The sequence below is a fragment of the Eptesicus fuscus genome, chromosome 15, assembly GCF_027574615.1.
Source record: "Eptesicus fuscus isolate TK198812 chromosome 15, DD_ASM_mEF_20220401, whole genome shotgun sequence".
Lineage (NCBI taxonomy): Eukaryota > Metazoa > Chordata > Mammalia > Chiroptera > Vespertilionidae > Eptesicus > Eptesicus fuscus.
In genome coordinates this window covers 35,258,841-35,277,848 of record NC_072487.1, presented here as the reverse complement: position 1 = coordinate 35,277,848, position 19,008 = coordinate 35,258,841, and the positions used below count along the sequence as shown (strand labels likewise).

The following is a 19,008-nucleotide window of genomic DNA, read 5'->3' as shown; positions in this document are numbered from 1 at the left end:
GCATATTAGCACAGTCAGGGCACAATAAAGGTTATTATTTGAACATGAATTCAGTGGACATTCAAGTAATCCTAATAATCATATATTTTATTCTAAAGCTTAAAAAAAAATGGTTCCTGTCATCCCCTCGCCTAGCAGAGATAATTGAGCTAGCCTGTTAAGTTGCCTGACAGGAATGCTGGCTGTCTGAACTGGGAATCCACTATACTCTATCTTACCCAACTGTCTCACCTGACACACAGGAAAACAGAGGTCCAGCCAGTATGTGAATCTTGCCCAGAGACAAACAGCACTTTGGGTTGAGCCAAGTGTAAGCCAGGTGTCTTTGCATGAACACAAACACCTCTCTCATTTGGGTGGCCCTTCCCCATTTACAAAGAGCCTCCTCGGCTCCCTTTCCTCATTATACAACATCTATGAGCTTATGGAGATGCCTTTCCCCGCTCTTGACTTTGGGAGACTCTTTGCATTCTTAGGCCTGTGCTGCAGCAGCTGATTCTATACTGACCCTAAAATTAAAAAAAAAAAAGATTAAAAAAATACATACACTCAAACATATTTAAATGTGTGTATGTGCATATACAGGGTGTCCCCCCCAAAAAATGTATACACACTTTAACAGCTGATAGCCTCAGTTGATGCTTCTTTCTTTTCAGATTTAACCCACTGGGATCAATAATTATTCAAAGTGTGTATACATTTTTTGGGACACCCTGTATATGTACGTATGGGAGAAACAGCACCATATCTCCGAGACACCCCTTGCAGGCTACATACACCCTGGCAGACACAAAGCACAGAGAGAGAATGGTCTTTGGTTTGAGAATTCCCGAGTTGCCACTGACACTTCAATAGTAACAGGCTTAAGTGTCTATGTTTTCAAGAGGCGTGGGAACACTTAGAGGCCCTCTTTAATGAGTCTCATTTTGAGACAATGGTGAGTTTAGCCAGTCACTCTTCATGCGGTTTTTCACCAAGTCCTTCAAAGAACAAATAGTGAAGCCAATTCATTTCTCCTCTCAGAATTTTTCCTTATTATTATTTTTCTTTGTTGCAAGGTTAAATATATAGGTATGGGTATACAGGCATTGTAAAGATACAGGGTATCACGTGAGGGAGGGAATCAGACAATAAGTCCAAAAACGCTATGGAAATCAATCATCCAAAGTCAGAGGTAGGGTGGGAGGTGACGTATTCTTTTCCCAGAGCTGTTACCCACAATGCAACTGCCCTCAAAAGCAGGAACGGAAGACTCTCGGCTGCAGAAGGAAGCTGGGTCTTGGCTTTGGAGCTTCCACGGTCTTTCCAACGGGGCTGGGCATCAAGTGTCCTTTCCAGAATAGGCCAGAGAAGATAAGTCCAGTTTGGTTTTGAAGGCTTCGGTCATCTCCGCGGCCAGCAGCTCGTGGAGGGACACGCCGTCGTGGGAGTACACCCAGTTTTTCCCAGTCCAGTCGTAGCGCTTGGGGCCACTAGGAGACAAAACACACACACAGCTCATCCCGAGGACAACGCTTTAGCAGAAACACTGATTCCACAGAGGTTGCCACCAAAACACTGACTGGAGTGAAGCTCTAGAAAGTAATGTTTAATGAGGCATATATTTGACTTCTTGTCTCAGGGTCTTTCTATTTAAGAATAGTTACACAGCCCGGCCAGTGTGGCTCAGTGGTTGAGCATCGACCTATGGACTAGGAGGTCACAGTTCGATTCCCGGTTGGGGCACATGCCTGGATTGTGAGCTCGATCCCCGGTAGGGGGTGTACCCAGGAGGCAGCCCATTAATGTTTCTCTCTCTCTCTCTCTCTCTCTCTCTCTCTTTTCCTCCCTCTCTCTCTAAAATCACTAACAGTATATTTATCAAAAAAAAAAAAAAAAAAAAGAAAGAAAATGTCTGCTTGGCAGATTTTCTCTCCAGATTTCTATCATGAATTACAGATTAAAAAAAAATAGTATAACTTGGAATTTCCAGGAATTTATTATCCAGAAGTATATGTTTCTAAACATGGCGGGGATAGGATCATGTTGCTGGTATGTGTGTCCAAGTACGATATGGACTTTTCAGTTTTCAGACACAACAAAGAATTCTTTTAGTGGAGCCATCACCGTGGCTTCTGGTGCCCTGCCCAGGGTTTACAAAGCCACAGATCCCCAGAGCTGATGGCTGGACTTGAGCGGATCCACCCAGTTTCTCATACTGGTTCCTCTGAAGATGAAGCATAAGAATGGACAGCCCTCATGCGTGGCCACGGTTAGGGCTGAGACCACTGTTTGAGGCCAAAGAGAACAGGCTAACTGGCCCACACAGGGTGAAATCCCTCAACTTCAAATGAGCAGAGGCTAAAAAAGCAATCAATTTGTGATGAAGGGCTTATCAGAAATGACAGTGATTTCTGGAGTCGTTTTTGTTGAATTATAACGTACTCCCTAGATGTGGTTGGGATGAGGGGGGCATAATGCAGCACAGGCCGTCTCAACACAACCTTCTAGCCCACTAGATTGAAAGCACATCCATGGAAAAGGCAGCAGGAATTAGATGCCTGGAATAGCGGCGTAAAACACTCTCCCACCCCCACAGAGCACACAGCTCAACTCTGCAAATGGGATTCAACTAACCTTTAACTGAGATGCTCAAAACAAACCAGAGGTCAAACTTTAACTTGCTTTGAAGACAAAGTACAGCTTGTTCAGATGCTGCAATATCAAAAGTGGCTTTCTGAAAAGCAGGGCAATGATTTAATAGAGAAAAACGGTCCAGGCCGGGTTCTGACAAGTGATAAACGTTTCACTTCAGATCTCGTTCACAACCCGATATCTGCTTACAGCAGCCAAATGATCAACAGACAGAAGTCACATAACCAGAGTCAACTTTCCTCCTGAGAAGGAGGCGTGCCGTCAGACCTCAGGAAAGGTTCGCTTGCACAGACTCTGAAGCAGGAGGGGGGCACCCTCCTCAGTGGTCCCCAACGTCACGTTTTCAACAAGCTGAACAACGAGAGACTTTGACTTCGGGACATACCTGGATGGCGAAGATAACCAGATTTGCTTGTTCGGGGTCTGCTTGTTGATCACGTAGGTCCCTAGGTCTCCACCCAGTTTAATGGTTAAAACACCACTCTAGGGGATCGGGTGGACAAAATCGTGAGGAAAAAAGGAAAAAGTTATCACTTCACCATAATGGATTCGTATTTTGTTATATCTCCACACTTTGCATTCATATACGGACGCAATATTCATCCTAAAGCAATGTCTTTGGAGTTTAGAAATAGGAAGAAGGTCATGCAGAAAGAACATTGCTCCCAGAATCAGACCATGATGACTCATAACACTTCTGTCTCACAGCGCCTTCCCTCCTTCCCCGGGAGTTCAGCAAGGCGAAAGTAATCCTTCTTTCCCTCTAGAGAGGAGGGAACACAGGCACACAGGGCGAGTGGCCTGTCTGAGGTATCACAGCTGCCGCACAGAAGATCCGCATGTCCATCTCTGCCTAGTTTGCTCGACCGCCAGCGAAACATGCTAAAGGGCGTTAAAAGCCTCAGACACCAGCTCTCTTGGAGTACCACGGTGGCCCCAACCTGAGATAGGATAGGCTCATTACAAAAAAAAAAAAGGAAACCAGGCAAGAAAGAAGGAAGGAACTGAGCCATCCACTTTGCTCGTCTTGGCCCCGACACTGCTGGGAGAAGGCAGACACTCCAGACGAGAGTTTTTATTTCCAGACCCTTCCCAGGCATCTCTTCAGCTTCTCAGATGCGCCTCCCCAGCTTTATTTTCCTCTACAACAGCCCTGAATTCTTCAAAAGACCAGTTGGTCCAACTTTGCTCAATAAATGCTCATTTAAATTTGAAAACACTCTTTCAACAAAGAGCCCTTCAGTCCCAAGGCCTGAGGTCTCTTTAGAACTCCCGGGATAGTAAAGAAACAGCTACATCGCCAGCTCCCTTTCCTGGAGCTGGGGGGCTGGGGAGCCTCTCGCTGTTCCCCATCCCTGTACAACCCGCAGAGATCCACAGCGTCCTCTCCCTGGGCCTTCCAGAGCCCCTGTCCAAACCAGGGGCCCCGAATGGTTCTTACATTTTGTGTTTGGTTCACACACACAGAGAGCTATGGAAAGGATGCAGAAAGTACCAGGAATAACCTAACTGATGGGCCTGGATGGGAGGATGCTATTGGGTTATTTTTTAATAACTTTCTTTTTTCTGATTAAAAAGAAACAGAGAAATTATAGGGACGTTGGGAAAATAAATGATGTGAATGTGAATGTGCCCCCTCCCCTCCCCTACTTGAAGCATCTTGTGAGCAGATCTGTCTGTTCATCCTAGCATCTTCAGTGTCTGGAACTGTGGTCGGCAAACTGCGGCTTGCGAGCCACATGCGGCTCTTTGGCCCCTTGAGTTTTTAGCAAAGGCCAGATTAGGAGTACCTAATTAAGTTAATAACAATGTACCTACCTATACAGTTTAAGTTTAAAAAATTTGGCTCTCAAAAGAAATTTCAATTGTACTGTTGATATTTGGCTCTGTTGACTAATGAGTTTGCCGACCACTGGTCTAGAACACCCATTCTTCATGCAAAATACTGGATGGATACAAAATACATTTGTGGATGAATGAATGAATGAGGGAGCAGAAGCGCTGGATAACCGGGTACTGTGATAACTTGGGTCAAAGTTAAGGGCCAAGTTATGCAAGGCAGAAAGTCTCAACACGCACACCCCCACCTCCTTCCTGTTCATTGTGTGTCATTAGATCTCCCCCCTCTGTGGAGCTTGAAGCTACTTCGGAAGGAAAGTGCGAGAGCAGGAAGGAAACGAGCTGCCTTTCTGGTTCTCCAGGAGTTCGTACCGCGTTTGGAACTGTCTGCAATAGACCAGATGAGGAGGCCCGCTTTGTTCTCTATTGCTATTCCTGAGGTAGCCCTCTGAGTCTGTTTTGGGAATGCGGACAGGTTTAAAGGCGGCGGCGTGTGTGAGAGAGTCAGAGACATTTTACTAGTAGCAGCTGCTGAAACACAGGCACCGGTTAATCAGAACAGACCCCGGCCACAGCTGGCGAGGCTCATGCATTCCTGCCCGTCAATAGCAGCTCTACACAAGTGGAAGCAAACATAGCCATTTCTGTTGTCACCAACTGACTTAAGGAAATAGACACATATGGGGCAGCACATTAAGTTAGGGGATTTCTAGTATTTGCGGCTTTCCAACACTCCTAAAACAGACACTGACTTCCCATTGAGGAGTAAGAATAATGACTATGAAGCAAGTGTCCGTAACCTGAGACCCAGAGGTGGTTTTCAAGGGATCTGCAAACAGCCCCGCACCCTGAAGCTAAAGCTGCACAGATGGGTGTGTGGAGAAGTTCTTCTCAGGTGAGGGTCTAGAGCAGGAAGATTCTTACAGGTTCTGACCCCCAAAGGTTAAGAAACCCGTGCTCTATAGCAGTAATAGGTCAGCAACTGAGTGCATGAAGGAACATGGCAACAAGCAAATTCTCTCTCTCTCTCTCTCTCTCTCTCTCTCTCTCTCTCTTAAAGAACGAATGCATTCCTGGGTGTATCTGGATTACTGTCTTCATTTGCCCACTTGGCCAGCAGCAAGTTGGCAAAATATCTATAAATGCTGAGTAGCATCAATGAAAGTGTGTTTTGGAGAGGTACGTGGGCCCCGTTTCGTTTACACAGTGAGTCAACATTATCACTTGGCAATGTTCCTCCGGGCGTTGGGGTACCAAGAACGAACAGTGTCCCTCTGCCAGGAAGTCAGTCCCATCATGGGAGCGGATGTGCAGACAGACAGTTAGAACACAGGGTGACCGTGCTCCACAGCCACCCTCAGAGTGCTGGGCAAGGCAGGACCCGTCCGCCTGGAGCAGCTGGAGGGCTTCACGCCCAACGGGACCCTGGAGCGGTTCAGAACAGACCTCCCCAACATGTGCCACTCTGGCACGTGGATTATTTTGAGTGCAAGGCCATGGAGACCCTGCGGCCCCAAGAGAAACATTTACCTCTCCCGTAAGGGATTTACGTTTGGGGCCTTGACCATAATAAAAGTTATTACCAGAAATAACTTTTTATGGCGTATTTATATGACAGGGCAAACTTCTAATAACAAAACATTTGCTCTCTTTATTGTCCTGCAATGACCTTCCTCCCCTCGGAAGCCCCATGGCGCCGTACCGCATCCTCAGCTCAGGATGCCACCCATACCTCATTTTAACTGTCGGTCCCTGAACCTCTCATGTATATGGGGTTTCCGACTCTCTCATATATGTGGGGTTCCCCTGTGTCGTATGTAATTAAATTTGGTTATTTCCCCTTGTTAACCTGTCTTCTGTGGATTTATTAGAGCAGCTGAAAGAACCCAGGAGCGCAGAGTAAAATTTCTTCTCCCCAGAGCCCCGAGGGCAGGAGAGACGGTATTCCAAGAAAGCTCAAGGAGCAGAGTTAGAGGTGATCTGCTGTCTGCACTCCACCCGACAAGCTCAGGGGAGGCCTGCGGGGCGGCCTCACAACCCAGAGACCTAGCGCAGCCACACAGGATGGTCTGAAATGAAAACGTCCTAACTAACGGCAGTTTAGGGCAGGCGGTCATGTCCTAGGCCGGAATCTTCCCTGTCAAAAGTCAATCTTTACCTTAATTAAGCCTGTTGTCTTTCTGCATCCACGATAACATACTTTTGGAATGTCTAAGTGATTTCCTTTTTCTGGACCCCCTCAAAGATTAGATACTGCACCAGAGCAGAGGTCACAAAGCCCCATTGTCATTGAGTTAATTATTGACTGTTAAGTACCCTGTACCCATCCCCATCTGTGTAAAAGAAGTCTGGGTCTATTTTATGTTAATCCTCACCTGAGGATACTTTTTCCATTGATTGTCTTTTTAGAGAGAGTGGAAGGGGAAGAGGAGGAGAGAGAGAAAGAGAGAGAGAGAGAGAGAGAGAGAGAGAAAAAGAGAGAGAGAGAGAGAGAGGAGAGAGAGAGAGAAAGAGAGAGAGAGAGAGAGACATCCACTGGTTGCTTCCTGCACACACTTGGACTGGGCTGGGGATCGAGCCTGCAACCGTGAGTTACGTGCCCTTGACCAGAATCGAACCTGAAACCCTTTAGCCGTCGGGCCGATAATGCTCTAACCATAGAGCCAAACCGGCCAGGGCTATCATTTTACTTTTTATCCAATTCCAGAAGTTTCCCCTCATTGCCTCCTCCTGCCTCCCTAATCTATCACCAATGGATTTCTTGTAACCCATTTACGTCCTCTCTGTCCTCTTTTGATTGTAATCTATAAAGCAGGGTGCAGAACTGCCATTTTTCCAGAGCATTTTCTCAACCTCTTGAGATTTTGCTTCCCGGCCATTGTTGTCAATTTGGCTCAAAAAACTCACAAAAATTCTCGAAAGTTTTGAATGCTTCTTACATTGACATGTCTTATATGTGAAATATGTAGGTTAGCACTTGAAGGATTCTCATCAGGAATCATACCTCAGGATAGTTAGCATTTCAAAGTATTTAATCAGAAGTCTAAACTACAGAGGCAGCTACTATATGTCTTCAGCAAATAATTTGCTAGGAATAATTTTATGCTGGTGAGTCGAATGGTACTCAAGATATATGGATTGGCTGGAAAAACAGACAGACAGGTGCCTCTTCCCTTGCAGGAATGGGCTACAGCCGTGGTCGGCAAACTGCGGCTCGAGAGCCACATGCGGCTCTTTGGCCCCTTGAGTGTGGCTCTTCCACAAAATACCACGGCCTGGGCAAGTCTATTTTGAAGAAGTGGCGTTAGAAGAAGTTTAAGTTTAAAAAATTTGGCTCTCAAAAGAAATTTCAATCATTGTACTGTTGATATTTGACTAATGAGTTTGCTGACCCCTGGGCTACAGGATCTGGAAAGCCCAGCAGCTGAATCACACTGTTCAGGGAGACACTGGAGGGAGGACTCAGTGAGGTCCTGTGACCCACCACTGAGCAGAAGCTTTTGTTGCTGGACTCAGGGAGGTCAGCAGGATCCAGCTGCTGGAATATTGGCACAGCTGCTTCTAATAGAACATTTATGCAAAGTATTTGGGTCAAGGTGGGGCTTCAGCAATCCTATAGGAACAGGTGGTGTAACTGTTCCTGTGACCTGTTAACAAATGGTTGCGTGTGTGGCAGGGTTTAGCCCGAGACTTGATTTTCCTTTAGCTACAGCCCTTGGTAGCTAGGAGAAGGGGGCCTGTAACTTCCCTAGCTCGGACCATCCCTCTGAGGCTATCTGCAGAGGCACTGCTAAAACCCTGCGGCATGCTTGGCGGCGGCCAGGAACCATTAAAACTGCCTGGAAGGCATTCATTCCTGTCTTGCCCATTGTCTCTATTTTTTTTTTTTTACCAAGTCCCTGCTGTCCTTACAACCAGACTTTGCTGCCTGCTCCTATTGGTGCATGGGATGATGCTCAACCCACTAAGCCACACCGGCCAGGCTGCTTGCTCCCTCTGAGGGAGCCCCTTCTCGATCCAGAGCTCCACCAGCCATATCCAACAGTATTTCTATCACTTTAGCCTGACAGCTGGGTGTCCTAAATAATTCCACGGTTTAATCCAACATGCGCACTTCATGACATTTCCCGATATTAATTAAGTGCTGTCAAGAGGATTAACCTCTGCAGGGGATTTTCTCCCAACGGCAAAAAAGAACTGCTCCCAAAGGCCTAAGCAATACAGTGATTCTAAATCCAAAGGCTGACAACTGCTAAGGTCTGCCACCTGGTGGCCAGTCGGTTTAGACCAGCACGCCCTTGGCTTCCAGGATCTGGGGCTCAAGTTTCATTCAGTCCTGAAGTTCTGGCCTAAGCTGTGTATTACAGTCAACTGGGGAGGGGATTTAAAAAACTTTAAAACCGCAATGCCTTGTCTGGGCTGCACCCCGTATCCGTTAAATAAAACCTCGTAGGGCCTTAGCTGGTTTGGCTCAGTGGATAGAGCGTCGGCCTGCGGACTGAAGAGTCCCGGGTTCAATTCCCATCAAAGGCACATGCCCAGTTGTGGGCTCGATCCCCAGTAGCAGGCATGCAGGAGGCAGCTGATCAATGATTCTCTCTCATCATAGATGTTTCCACCTCTCTCTCCCTCTCCCTTCATATCTGAAATCAATAAAAATATATTAAAAAAATAAAACAAAACAAAAACAAAAAACTTTTAGGGATGGGACCCAAGGATGTACATTAGAATTTCAGTTGAGCTTTGAAAAGAAATGCTTCCTATGAATGCACCCTGACCTGCTGTACCAGAATCTCCCAGGAGTGGGGCCCCTGTCAGTGTAGTCGGAATATTTCTCAGCAATATCTTACCCTACCTAAAACTAGTGGTCTCGTTCAGCGTTCCACACGCCTGCCTGATGGACAAACACATGCTGGGTCCCTTTCTGAATTATCTTTGTGGGTCTCGAATGAAGCTTCAGAATCTGTATTTTTCAGCAAAAATGAGGATCAAAGAAGATGAGTGACGCACCCAAGGTTACAAGCCCGTGGAGCAGGGCTGGAACGCGAACCCTAGCCTTTTGATCTCACCCTTCACGTGCTGTTGGATGCTTCCCTCTGCTGGAGGGGAATCCTTTATTTTAGTGAGCTAAGGTTCTTAGGGAGGAAACAGGAAAATGAAAATAAGTGAAGAGGTACCCCAAAGGAGACGTCATAGTCTTCACATGTGTAAGGTTTGTCTGCAAGGTCTTCAAAAAACTCTGCCAAGGAGTCCAGGGTCTCCTCGGCCAGTCGTTCATAGGTGGTCTCGTCCAAGGAGCTGCAGGGAAACAAAAACCACCAAACACACCCGATCACCAAACTGCTCCATTTTATTAACATCAAATCACCACATTTACTTTTCATTTAGATTTATAAAACTGATGGAAAATAGCTAACATGTACAGAGTGAAAAAATTTAAACAGCCCTGGCCAGTGTTGCTTAGTAGTTAAGACTGTCGGCCCACACACTGAAAGGTCTCAGGTTCGATTCCTGGTCAAGGGCACGTATCTGGGTTGCAGCTTCGATTCCCCGTCCCAGTTGTAGCAACCAATCAATATGTCTCTCTCACATCCATGTTTCTCTCCCTCTCTCTCTTTGCCCTCCCTCCTTCCCTTCCACTCCCTCTAAAAGTCAATGGGAAAAAAATATCCTTGGGTAAGGATCAACTAGAATAAAACAAAACAAAACAAAACAAAACAAAACAAAACAGTATGAAGGGCTAACAGAAAAGTAAGCTTTTCTTCCCAAACAGGCAGCCTCATCCCCAGAGTCAACTACGATGACAGCCTCTTCTGTATCCTTCTAAAAATGTTATATTCTTTTCCATATACAAATGAAGCACATTATAGTTTTCATTAATACGTCTTGGAAATTGTCCCATATTAGCACATATGGACTTTCATAATATTTTATTTTATCCTAGAGGCCTGATGCACGAAATTCATGCAAGAGTAGGCCTTCCTTCCTCCAGCTGCTGGCACCGGCTTCCCTCTGGCACCGGGGACCCGGGCTTCCCTCGCAGTCCTGGCTTTGTCCGGAAGGTTGTCCAGAAGGACATCTGGTCTAATTAGCATATTATGCTTTTATTATTATAGAAGATCATTTACTCAACCTATCCCCTTCAGCTGGATGATGAGGTTTCCATTGCTTTTAAAATTAAAATTTATGTCCAGCAAACCACAAAGTGGGGTAAAGTATATGCATTACACACATCTGAAAAAGGACTTATATCTAGAATGTATAAAGAACTCTTACCAATCAGTAAGAAAAAGAAAACCCAATAGAAAAATGGGTAGCTGAAACCGGTTTGGCTCAGTGGATAGAGCATCGGCTTGCGGACTGAAGGGTCCCAGGTTCGATTCTGGTCGGGGGCATGTACCTTGGTTGCGGGCACATTCCCAGTAGAAGGTATGCAGGAGGCAGCTGATCGATGTTTCTCTCTCATCGATGTTTCTAACTCTCTATCCCTCTCTCTTCCTCTCTGTAAAAAATCAATAAAATATATTTTAAAAAAGAAGGAAAAAAAAAGAAAAACGGGTAAAATACTTGAACAGATTTCATTCAATAAAAAGACCTCCAATGGCCAATGAACATATGAACAAGCGTAAAACTTGGTTAGTCTTCAGGAAAATTTTTAAAATTGCTATAAGATACCTCCAGAACGGTTAAAATGAAAGAGACAGGTAATGTCAGGAGTTGGCCAGGAAGTGAAGCAAGCAGAGCTTTCATTTACTGCTGATGGGCCAGTAAGTGGGACAATCAGTTTGGAAAACTATGGGGTAGTTTCTACTAAAGTGCATATAGACAAATACCATTCGTTCCACACTCGGGTATATACCCAACGGCAATGCATACCAAGCAGAAACAGACTCACAGATATAAGAACAAAGTGATTGTTGCCAAAGTGGTGGGGGTGGGGGAGGGGCAGAATAAGTGAAGGGAATGAAGAGGTACAAACTTCCAGTTATAAAATAAATAAGTTACGGGGATGTAATGTACAGCGCAGGGAATGCAGTTAATAATGGCGTAATAACTTTGTAGGGTGACAGATGGTTACTGGATTACTGAGGTGATCATTTCCTAAGGCATGTAAATGTTGAATCACTATGTTGTACACCTGAGATTAATATAATATTGTATATTATACTTTATAATAAAACTATACTGTACTGTACTATACTATACTTTTTAAATATATATTTTTATTATATTAATAAAGAGAGAGGGAGAGAGATATAGAAACATCAATGATGAGAGAGAATCATTGGTTGGCTGTCTCCTACGCGCCCCCCTACAGGGGATTGAGCCCGCAGCCCGGGCATGTGCCCCTGACTGGAATCGAACCCGGGACCCTTCTGTCCCCAGGCCAACACTCTATCCACTGAGTCAAACAGGCCAGGGCTATACTATACTTTAATAATAAAAAAAGAAATGCATACCTAGGTTCACCAAAAGATATGCACTATATTAGAATGTTCATAGCAGAAGTACCCAGTAGCCCCAGACTGCACACTGCCCCAGTACCCACAGGTAATACAGATAAACTGTGGTATATTCATGCAATGGAATACTATATAGCAAAACAGAAATCCTTATAAATATAACAATATGGACAAATCTCACAAACATAATGGTGACTGAAAGAAGCCACACACAAACATTTATATTTAATGATACAGTTCATATAAAGTAAACAACCAGGCAAAATTAATCCAGGCTATTGGAAATCAGAATGGTAGTTACTCTGGGGCAGGGAGGGGTTAATAACTAGACATGAGCAGGAGGCTTGTTTTTAGGGGCTGGTAACATTCTACTTCTTGAGCTATTTTTGAGTTACACGCTATGTTCATTTTTAAAAAATTTATCAAGCTGTACACTTATAACTTGGAGACACTCTTATTTTTCAATTTTAAGAAACTGCTATAAATCCATAGAGACAGAAAGCAGATTAGTGGTTGTCAGGGGCTTGGAGAAGGGAGGAATGGGGAGAGTTTATTAATGGGCATGCTGTTTCTTTGTGGAATGATAAAAATGTTCTGGAGTTCGTGGTGAAAGTTGCACAACCTGTGAATTATAACAATAAAAACACTGCTCTGATAAAACTTCTTGTATGAGCTTTGGTGTAGGCTACAAGGCGTGTCCCAGACAACGCCATCGTCTGAGTTTCCAGGAGGCCTAAGGTGAGACACCAGTGGCTGTTAGATAATTCATGCAAGACAGAAAGAGCTTCCATATGACCACCCACCCCCCGCCTCAAGGGTAAGATGTGGGGAAGGTTACAGGACTGATTAGGAGGTGGTAAGGGGCTCTTCTTCAGAGAGAGGTGGGCCTGGTTGGGTGTGTTGGCGAGAACCTGGAGCAGAGGTTGACGTGTCCTGAGGAGTGTGGGAACATAAAGACGCAGCTGACTCAGGCGTAAAGTCCAAGGGCAAGAGCTTGGCAGGTGCTACCTGACAGCAGCCAGTTGGGCCACAGCAGGAGTGGGCTGTCCTCCTACTCACAGCAGAACAAAGATGTGCTTCCCAGAAGCCAGAAGTAGACCCTGAAGAGGGGAAGTGCACTTGGGGCATCCTGCGAGGGCCCCACCGAGCCTCAGAGTCCACCTGCAGGGACAAGGGGACAGCAGCAGAGACTCTGTGCGGGGAGGAGCTGGGAATGGTGCCAACAAAGCAAAAACCTAACGCAGGCAGCTCGCAGCACTGGCTCGGAGGCTGTGTGGAGGGGCCAACGAACACGGATACAGCAGGCCGGGCGCTCTCGAGGTCCCGTGAACCTGCTGCCTGGGAGGCCAACACCTGTAGTTGGGGGGATGGTTAGAATGTTCCGGCGTACGGGAGGCTCCTTGCTGTTAGTTGGTGCGACATGGAAAAGGTGAACCAGGAGAGAACTGGCACAGCTGCAGGTCGGTGGGACGAAACTAAGCATTGGGGGACTAAAGGCTGCACACAGACGGAAAAGCCAAAGGAGGATGCGGGCCCTGAACAACAAAGGCCTCTCGTTAAGACAAAAGGAGGATCCAGTCCTGGTGCAAAAACAGACTGAGTGAGCTGAGCATGGGGTGAGGATGCAAAAAATAAGGCAGCCCGGGGCTTCCACCCACGGGAGAAATTTGGATGTGGCTACTGGCTACAGGACTGACTCAGGGTAAAGAGATCAGAAGCCTACTAGGTTTTTGAGAAAAAAGCTGTTATCAGAGAAAAATGAGTCTGGCCTACAAGAGCCTGCTGAAGCCTTAAAGACATGAGGGCCTTAGAAAGCCCAAGTGCTACCAGCAGGAAGTGGGCAGCAAAGGCTGCCGGACCCCAAGCAGGACACGCTCCCCGCTGCCTGCCTCCCCTGTGGCCAAGGAGGATACTCCTGGTGGCAGAACTGGGGTTTCATGGAGGAACATCCCCCTCTGCCAGTTGTCCCAGAGTTGCCTAGGGGGACTCTGTTGCTACCACAGGCCAGGGACACGTCTCGCTTCTGAATGGGAGTTGTGGTAGTCGTTATATTGCCCTGCTGTGTGTGTGTGTGTGTGTGTGTGTGTGTGTGTAAGTCAGAGATGCCACGCCTAGACCTGAGAGAGAGGCCTGTACAGCACCTGGACATCTTGACCTTTGAGGTAGATGACAGACCACATGGGCTGCGGTGGCAGCCTTGGGGCTGGAGGCAGTGGGTGTGGAGGGTGGAAGGGGGTCCGTGCAGGGATCAGTGGCAGAGGGTAGACTGGAGCAGTGCCTGGCAGCTTTCCACCAGAGCCCATCCCCGCCTTCCTCCAGGGCACCCACAAGACTGCATTTCCCAGCCTTCCCTGCAGCTAGGTGGGGCCATGTGACCAAGTCCTTCCCACTATAAAATGTGAGTGAGGGTCAAGTGCCACTTCCAGGCCTTCCATGCTCTTGCCCCTTTCTGTGGAATAGACCTGGACAGGGCGGCCTGGCCTTGACCACGCAGAGCACAGTGAAGTACTACCCTAACTACTAAGATATCAAAGAGAATAATAACAAAACTCTGGAAACAACCTAAATGTCCAACATTAGGGGATGGGGTCAATGAATTATGGTACACTCATAAAACGTAATACTTCATGAAAAATAACATGGCAGACAGTGATGTGGGGAGATGTATGTGAGTGATGCTGCTGAGGGAGAAAATGGGTTCTGTATGGGATGGTCTAGGTAAGAGAAAAGGGAAAAAAAGTTAATAGAAGTGTGTGTATGTGTAGTATATATGTTGGTGTGTGTGTTGGGGGGGGGAGAGGAGAGGGAGGGAGGGAGGGAGGGAGGGAGAGAGAGATCTGATGAGGAAGGTATGTTTATCTTACCCTGGGTTGCCCAAACTTCCTGTTGTCCTCAAGTTCATCAAACAGACATTCTGCTTTTTGACATTGAGAATCTGGTTGAGGCAGTAGAGGCTCAAACCCTAAAGCCAAAGTTAAGAAGAACATTACCATTTCTCCGTATATTACAGTCCATTCGTGAAAGTTTAAATATCACCACTTCTACATTGGAGACTAACCATGTTAGAGTTTTCCAGGGATATTTCTCAGGACTTTTCACTTTCTTTTAATGTATTACAATGAGTCTCTCTCTGAGCCTGTGCTATCCAGTACGGTAGCCACGAGCCACATGCAGCATTTAAATGTAATCTTAATGCAACAAAATAAAATGTAAAAAGTCAGTCCCTTCGTCGCATGGGCCACATTTCCAGTGTCCTGCGGTCTCACGTGGCTGTGGTCCATAGTCACAGGAAGTTCTACTGGGCAGCACTGCTCCATCTATTAGCACAGGTGACACCCTGAAGCATCAGTGACTCCTAGCACTCGACTAAAACGAGCAACAAGGAACAGCACGAGGCTGAAGTCGCTGCCGCCCAGAAGAGGGTCTGACTGCAGACAGATCTGATTAATCAAATGATCTGCAGGAGACAATGGGACCTGTTGCATTTCTTTCGCTACATAACTGCTGAGCATCCAGCGAGTCTGCGTTACGTCCAACCCTACTGACCAGCTGGCCAGCGGAGAAAATAACGGGAGTGGGTGGGGTGCTAGTGAGTAGAGACTAGAGAGGGGGCCCTCGCAGATGATCTACCCCAGGGCAGGAGGGCAGGGACCTGTGAAGGGAGAGAAGAGGGGTGCAGCCCGAGTGGAGATGGCACAGGGAGACCCTCCACTGGACTTCATCCTGGGGGGGGCGGGGGCACCGAAGGGCTATAAGGGGTTGGTGACAATATTTGCATTCTCCAAAGGCCCCTCTGGTTTCCACTAAGAGAAGGGGTCAGAGTTATGGATCGTGAGCCATCATGCCCTTGGCTAGAAAGAAGGCAGAGGGCACGGGCTGAGGGGTGAACCGAGGAGGAGGACAAGGGGGTGCGGAGCGCAGGCGACTTGTTTACAAAGGTTGGCTCTGAAGGAGCAGTCAGAGTAGCCATGACAACCGCAGTTCCAGCCACAGCACATCCTACACCGGTCACTGATGCCGGGCACTGCTCGGTCTGCACAGACCCGGCCCCGCTCAGCCCGCCGCCCGCGGGGTTTCCGCGGGAGCCGGGCGGCGCGCGTGCGCAGAGCGTCGCCGGCGTGCGCGTCTCTGCGTCGGCGCGCGGCCCGGGCGGCGTCCGAGCGGGTACTCACCGCCTGGCGGGGCGCGCAGGCCGCAGCGGTCCCGGCGCGCAGGTATCGGCGGCCGCCGAGTGCGATGCTCCTCGCCAGCCGCAGGGTCCCAGCTGGGGTCTGGGCCGAGCCCCGGAGCGCCGAGCGGGACAGGAGGCCGGCAGCCCGGCGGGGTCCGAGCGTCCACATGCTCCCGGCGATCTGCGCCGCTCCGCCCTCCCGCCCGGGGACGCCGCGGCGACCCCTAGTGGCCGCGGGTTCAGGCGCCGCGGCTCAGCGCCGCGCTCCAGGGCTCCTACGTAGGCTGTGCCAAACGGTCAGAGGTTAGACCTCGGGAAGAACTTCCCAGAGTTGCACTTCTCGTGTGTTTAACAAAAAACGGAGAGACCCTCTTGGACAACATAGTGAACGAGTGACTAAGGCTCCTGAGCGCGGAGACCTTAGCCTGGTGACCCTTGGCTGCAGACAATCTAGCCAGGAGGGATGTGGGAGCTGCAGTCTTGCTGGGAACTGGGCAGGGTGCAGGTCTGAAAGCTATTGGGCGGCCGGTATAGGTTACAGACATGGGCTGCCTGGTTTAAATCCGGACCCTGCACCCTTGCTAGCTGTGTGACCAGTGTGCACTTAATTAACCTCTGTGCTTCATCTGTAAAATGGGGTTTATAAAAGTTTCTACTGCATAGGGTTGTAAGGATAAAATGAATTAATCCATGCGATGTTTTGTTGCACAGGCCCTGGACCCTAACAAGTGCACAATATTAGGTTGTTAATGCATTTAAAAAGAAATTTTTATTTAGGTTGTATATTGCAAAGGATTATAAATTCTCGGTCATTAAAAGGATGTAGTTTTGGGGGGATTCTCGCTCTGGGGACCAGTCATCATATTTTGAGGAAATCCAAACTACCCAAGCAGAGAGATGACACAGGAACTGAGGCCTCCAGCCATCAACCACTAGACATGTGAGTGAACTGGTCTCCAGGTGAGTCCAGCCCCAGCCTTAGAGTCTTACGGCTGAGGCCACAGATGCCATGGAACACAGACAAACTGCCCCTGCTGTGCCCTGCCTGGATTCCAGACCCCAAGGATTTTTGAGCATAAGAGATGTTGGCTTGAGTTTAAGCCAGACCTGTATGTGTTTGGGGAATCTGTTACACAGCCATAACAACATGAACACATGGCTGCCTCCTCCTCCTCCTCCTCCTCTAGTAACTCCAACGTCAGATAAGACGTCCTCCAGTCAAGCCTTTCCTTCAACCAACCCCACTATCTCCACAAATGTGTCTTAGGCACCCTCTGTGTTTCTGCAGCTTATAAGGTAATTGTAAGGGTTTTTGTTTGTTTGTTTTTAAGCATGTTTTTATTGATTTCAGAGAGAAAGGGAGAGAGAGATAAATATCAGTGATGAGAGAGAATTATTGATCAGCTGCCTCCTGCACCCTTCCCACTGGGGGTCAAGCCTACAATCTTGGTTCATAGGTCAATGATCAACCACTTAGCCACACCGGCCAGGCTCTTGTTTGTGTTTTACCTGTTGACTCAATGTCTCCCACACTAGAATATAAGCTCCGGGTCTAACCTGTTCACCATTGTATCCCCAGTGCTAGACATGGTGCTGGGAGATAGCAGGTGCTCAGTAACTATTTGCCAAATGAGTGGATCAATACCCTTGCTCTGTGACCTGCTAGATAAGCTTTATCTGTAGAATGGGGTTAATAGTGGTACCTACCACATAGTGTTGAAATAATTAAGTAAAATACTGTCTAATTTTTATGGTAATAATATCTGGCACATAGTAAGACCTCTAAACAATTATTATTTACTAGGGGCTCAGTGCACGAATTTGTGCACCTTGAAAGGAACTGTGGGCCACAAGGCTGAGGTGGGCACAGGGGCGGCTCTTGGCCCTTCCTCTGCTCCCCTGCCTGGCCCCTCCCACCATGGCCCCCGGCAGCCCCGCTCCCGTTGCCACAGCTCCTATGCGCTGATGGTGCCAGCCCCACTCGCCCGGGCTGACAGTGCAGAGCAATTGGGGCCGGCACCAGCAGTGGGTGCAAGAGGCGCCTGCGGGCCCCGATGATCGCCCCTCAGGAGCAGGGGGAGGTGGAGAAGCCCTCAGGGGCAATCGGGGCCGGCAGCTGCGGCTCTCGCACCCGCTAATGGCGCTGAGTGATCTGGTGTGAGTGGGGCCAGCGCCGGCAGCAGGTGCAAGCAGCGGCTCCGGCATAGGCAGTGGGTGCGAATAGTGGGTCCGGCATAGGCAGGACCTCGGCACGTGGGAGCAAAGAATTTTCAGTAACCCCCAGAGGCTCCCTGATGACAGCGACCGGCGCCCAGCCTTGGTCTGGTGCCCCTGCTCACCTGCTCCACCATCCCGCCATAGCCAATGCCTACCATGTTCCACACATGCCCCCTGGTGGTCAGCGCACGTCACAATGACCAGTTGTTTGGTTGTTCCACCGTTCGGTCTATTTGCATATTAGAGTTTTATATATATAGATTCTCTCCTCTTTCTCTGTCCCTGAGGTCTAGGCTCAACTCTGACCCTGCTTTGGCAAACTTGGGCTCTAATCACTGACACTCTCGGGCTGTCAGAGTTTATTCAGTCAAGTATTTATTGACTGAATAAACATTATTGGTTCTAATGCTGGAGATGTGGTGATGGACAAACTAAACACAAATCTGTGCCCTCAGGGAATTTACATTCTAAGATCTCTAGCGGCCTAGATACTTTCTCCTAAATTCTCTGTCACGCAGGAACTAGAATTATCTGGCTGAGTTTTGATTAGATGAGGGAATGAGAATGGCCACGCCTGACAGCTTGGTCTGGTCATCAGCTTAATTTAATCCAGCTCCAGCAGGTTTCTAAGATTATACGGCAGATAGCCTCCAACTGTGCATGGTTATTTGGAATGGCACAATG

General features: G+C 47.9%; 1 protein-coding gene across 1 annotated transcript; it reads right to left on the bottom strand.

Moving 5' to 3' along the window:
- Positions 1-516: 516 nt before the first annotated feature.
- Positions 517-16,295, bottom strand: FXN (frataxin). The gene is made up of 5 exons (XM_054727761.1): positions 16,109-16,295; positions 14,801-14,898; positions 9,651-9,771; positions 3,020-3,117; positions 517-1,472 (listed from the first exon to the last, which is right to left on the bottom strand). Exons 1-5 carry the CDS (start codon positions 16,274-16,276, stop codon positions 1,322-1,324), a joined length of 636 nt encoding a protein of 211 aa, XP_054583736.1. The 5' UTR covers positions 16,277-16,295; the 3' UTR covers positions 517-1,321.
- Between the last annotated feature and the right edge of the window lie 2,713 nt (positions 16,296-19,008).